Source organism: Microtus ochrogaster, chromosome 4 (assembly GCF_000317375.1).
Source record: "Microtus ochrogaster isolate Prairie Vole_2 chromosome 4, MicOch1.0, whole genome shotgun sequence".
NCBI lineage: Eukaryota > Metazoa > Chordata > Mammalia > Rodentia > Cricetidae > Microtus > Microtus ochrogaster.
Genome location: NC_022011.1, coordinates 31,228,766 through 31,230,944, shown reverse-complemented (window position 1 = coordinate 31,230,944; position 2,179 = coordinate 31,228,766). Strand labels below are relative to the sequence as shown.

Below are 2,179 nucleotides of genomic sequence, written 5' to 3'. Positions count from 1 at the left end.
ACGCTCAGAGCCACCGCATCTCCAGAGCCCAACCTTGCGCGGGACTCTCCCTCCCTCCCCACTCTCAGAGCCCAACCTTGCGCGGGACTCTCCCTCCCCACTCTCAGAGCCCAACCTTGCGCGGCTCGAAGTCCCAGTTGTGCACCACTCGCGCGGGGATGACGGCCAGGTCGTTCCAGTGGCAGTGGCTGCAGTAGTACTGGCCCGTGTAGTCACACTGTCGGGCCTCACTAGGCACACCTCCTGTGGGGGCCAGGCGGTTACAAGGTCAGGATAGCTATTAGGGGTTAAGGTCCGCCTTCCCCGCCCAAGGATTCAGTCCATGCTCCCTCATCAAGGCTGCAATGAAGAGTAAGCTGAGTTAGGGGTTCCCTGCCCCACAGACTCGGCTTACCCATTCCCACCCAGGAGGCCCTCAGCCATCCCAGTGTCCCAGCACCCTGTCTACTCATCAGCAAAATGAGACAACAGAGTAGTAAGAGAGAAAGAAGCCCTGCAGGGACCCCACAAACTCATAGTAGTTAGTATTTCCATCTCTAGAAAGTGATTATTGTATATTTTTCATTTTCTTTTCTTCTGTACAGTTGGGATGAAACTAAGAGCCTTATATATGCTAAGCAAGCATTCTTTTTTATTTATTATGTATACAGTTATTCTGTCTGCATGTATGCCTGCAGGTCAGAAGAGGGCACCAGATCTCATATTATATGATGGTTGTGAGCCACCATGTGGTTGCTGGGAATTGAACTCAGGACCTCTGGAAGAATAGCCAGTGCTCTTAACCACTGAGCCCATAAGCAAGCATTCTTACAGTGAACCATATCCCCAGTGCTGTGTCATTTGTTTTCCCCTAGTCCTTGCCTTTGTGGGCTCTTTGTGACAGTGGGAACACAAAGGCACTGTAGTCAGAGACCAGACATCAGCCCTGGAGAGACCTGGACAAGTCATGAAACAGCTAGAAACCATCTGTTCCTATGGACCTGAAGGGATGCGTAACTTCTTCCCTGTGCGACATCCCCAAAACAAGGCACCTACACGGTGCCGGCCCCTGGCCCTCACTCAGCTGCTGTGGTTGTGGTACAGCATCTCACACACCAACTGGGTGCCCCTCCTGGATCGTCTCTACCACTGATCTTCCCCAGTTTGGATGAGGGCCCCATCTTTCACTCACGCAGGGAGATGGGAGCACGGCACTCGGCGCAGCGGTAGTCCTGGCTGTCCAGCCCCGTCTCGGGGCAGATGTTCAGCTCATACTCAGCCTGGTGACTAACCTTGGAGCTGACACAGGGTTTGGAGATGAGGTTCAGGCACTTGCTGTGACAGCGGTAATAACACCCTGCAGCAGGAAAACACCCACATCTCTCAAAAGTCGTGGATGGTCTTCAGCTGGACTGCTCTGCACACACACCCAGATCCCTCCACCATCCTCATCAACCCAAGACTTTCTCCTTGCACTACTGTGTGGCTCAACCTTTCAAAGATCCTCACGTCTCTGGACCCTAAGCTTTGTCATGAATATGACTCACGCATCTAGAGTCAACCCACCATTAGCATCCGTCAGACCCCAGCTATCCAATGAAGTTTTCCCTCTTCCATCTCAACTGTCTTCTCCCATCTCTCATCTCAGGTTTCAGTGGCTCTATCTTTCTGGGGTTGAGACTACCACATGAGTCATCCTGACTCCAACTTAGTTCTGGAACCACACTGACCTCACTCACACAGTACTCAACCTTCGCCAGAGACAATCCTCTCTTCCTTCCAGCTCAGCTCATCAACCAGAATCTAAGTATTTGGCACCCACGTACAGTTCTCACGGGACACGCAGCAATGCCCTTGGTCCCCTCTGATTGTACTTCTAATACACCTCCCCTTAGACATGGTTCTTATCCTCACAGGTAAGTAACACACATCAACCACAGGGCCTTTGCATATACAATTCCCCATAACACTTCCTTCCTCCTTAGATAATACTCCTGACTTGTGCCCTGACCTCCAAGTGCTTGCTTAAATTGTCATATAAGTCTTTTCATTCTACCAAAAATAGTACCCCCTGTACCCCCATAAGTATTATTCCATTGTCCTTTACAGCACTGTCTGACATGCCAGGCTACTTCCTAATCTGGATTCTCATACAGAGCAGTCCCATCATTTTACAATATTCCCTTTGTACTATCCAACA

The 2,179-nt window shown here is 50.7% G+C and overlaps 1 protein-coding gene across 2 annotated transcripts in view; it reads right to left on the bottom strand.

The window, feature by feature from the left end:
• Def8 (differentially expressed in FDCP 8 homolog) overlaps positions 1-2,179 on the bottom strand; it is a 21,799-nt gene that overhangs the window by 6,266 nt on the left and 13,354 nt on the right. For both annotated transcript variants that reach the window (XM_013354896.2, XM_026778659.1), the window contains exons 7-8: positions 1,172-1,336; positions 116-243 (exon numbers count right to left, since the gene is read on the bottom strand). In XM_013354896.2, the coding sequence (XP_013210350.1) occupies positions 116-243; positions 1,172-1,336 (293 nt within the window). The remainder of the gene's footprint in view (positions 1-115; positions 244-1,171; positions 1,337-2,179) is intronic.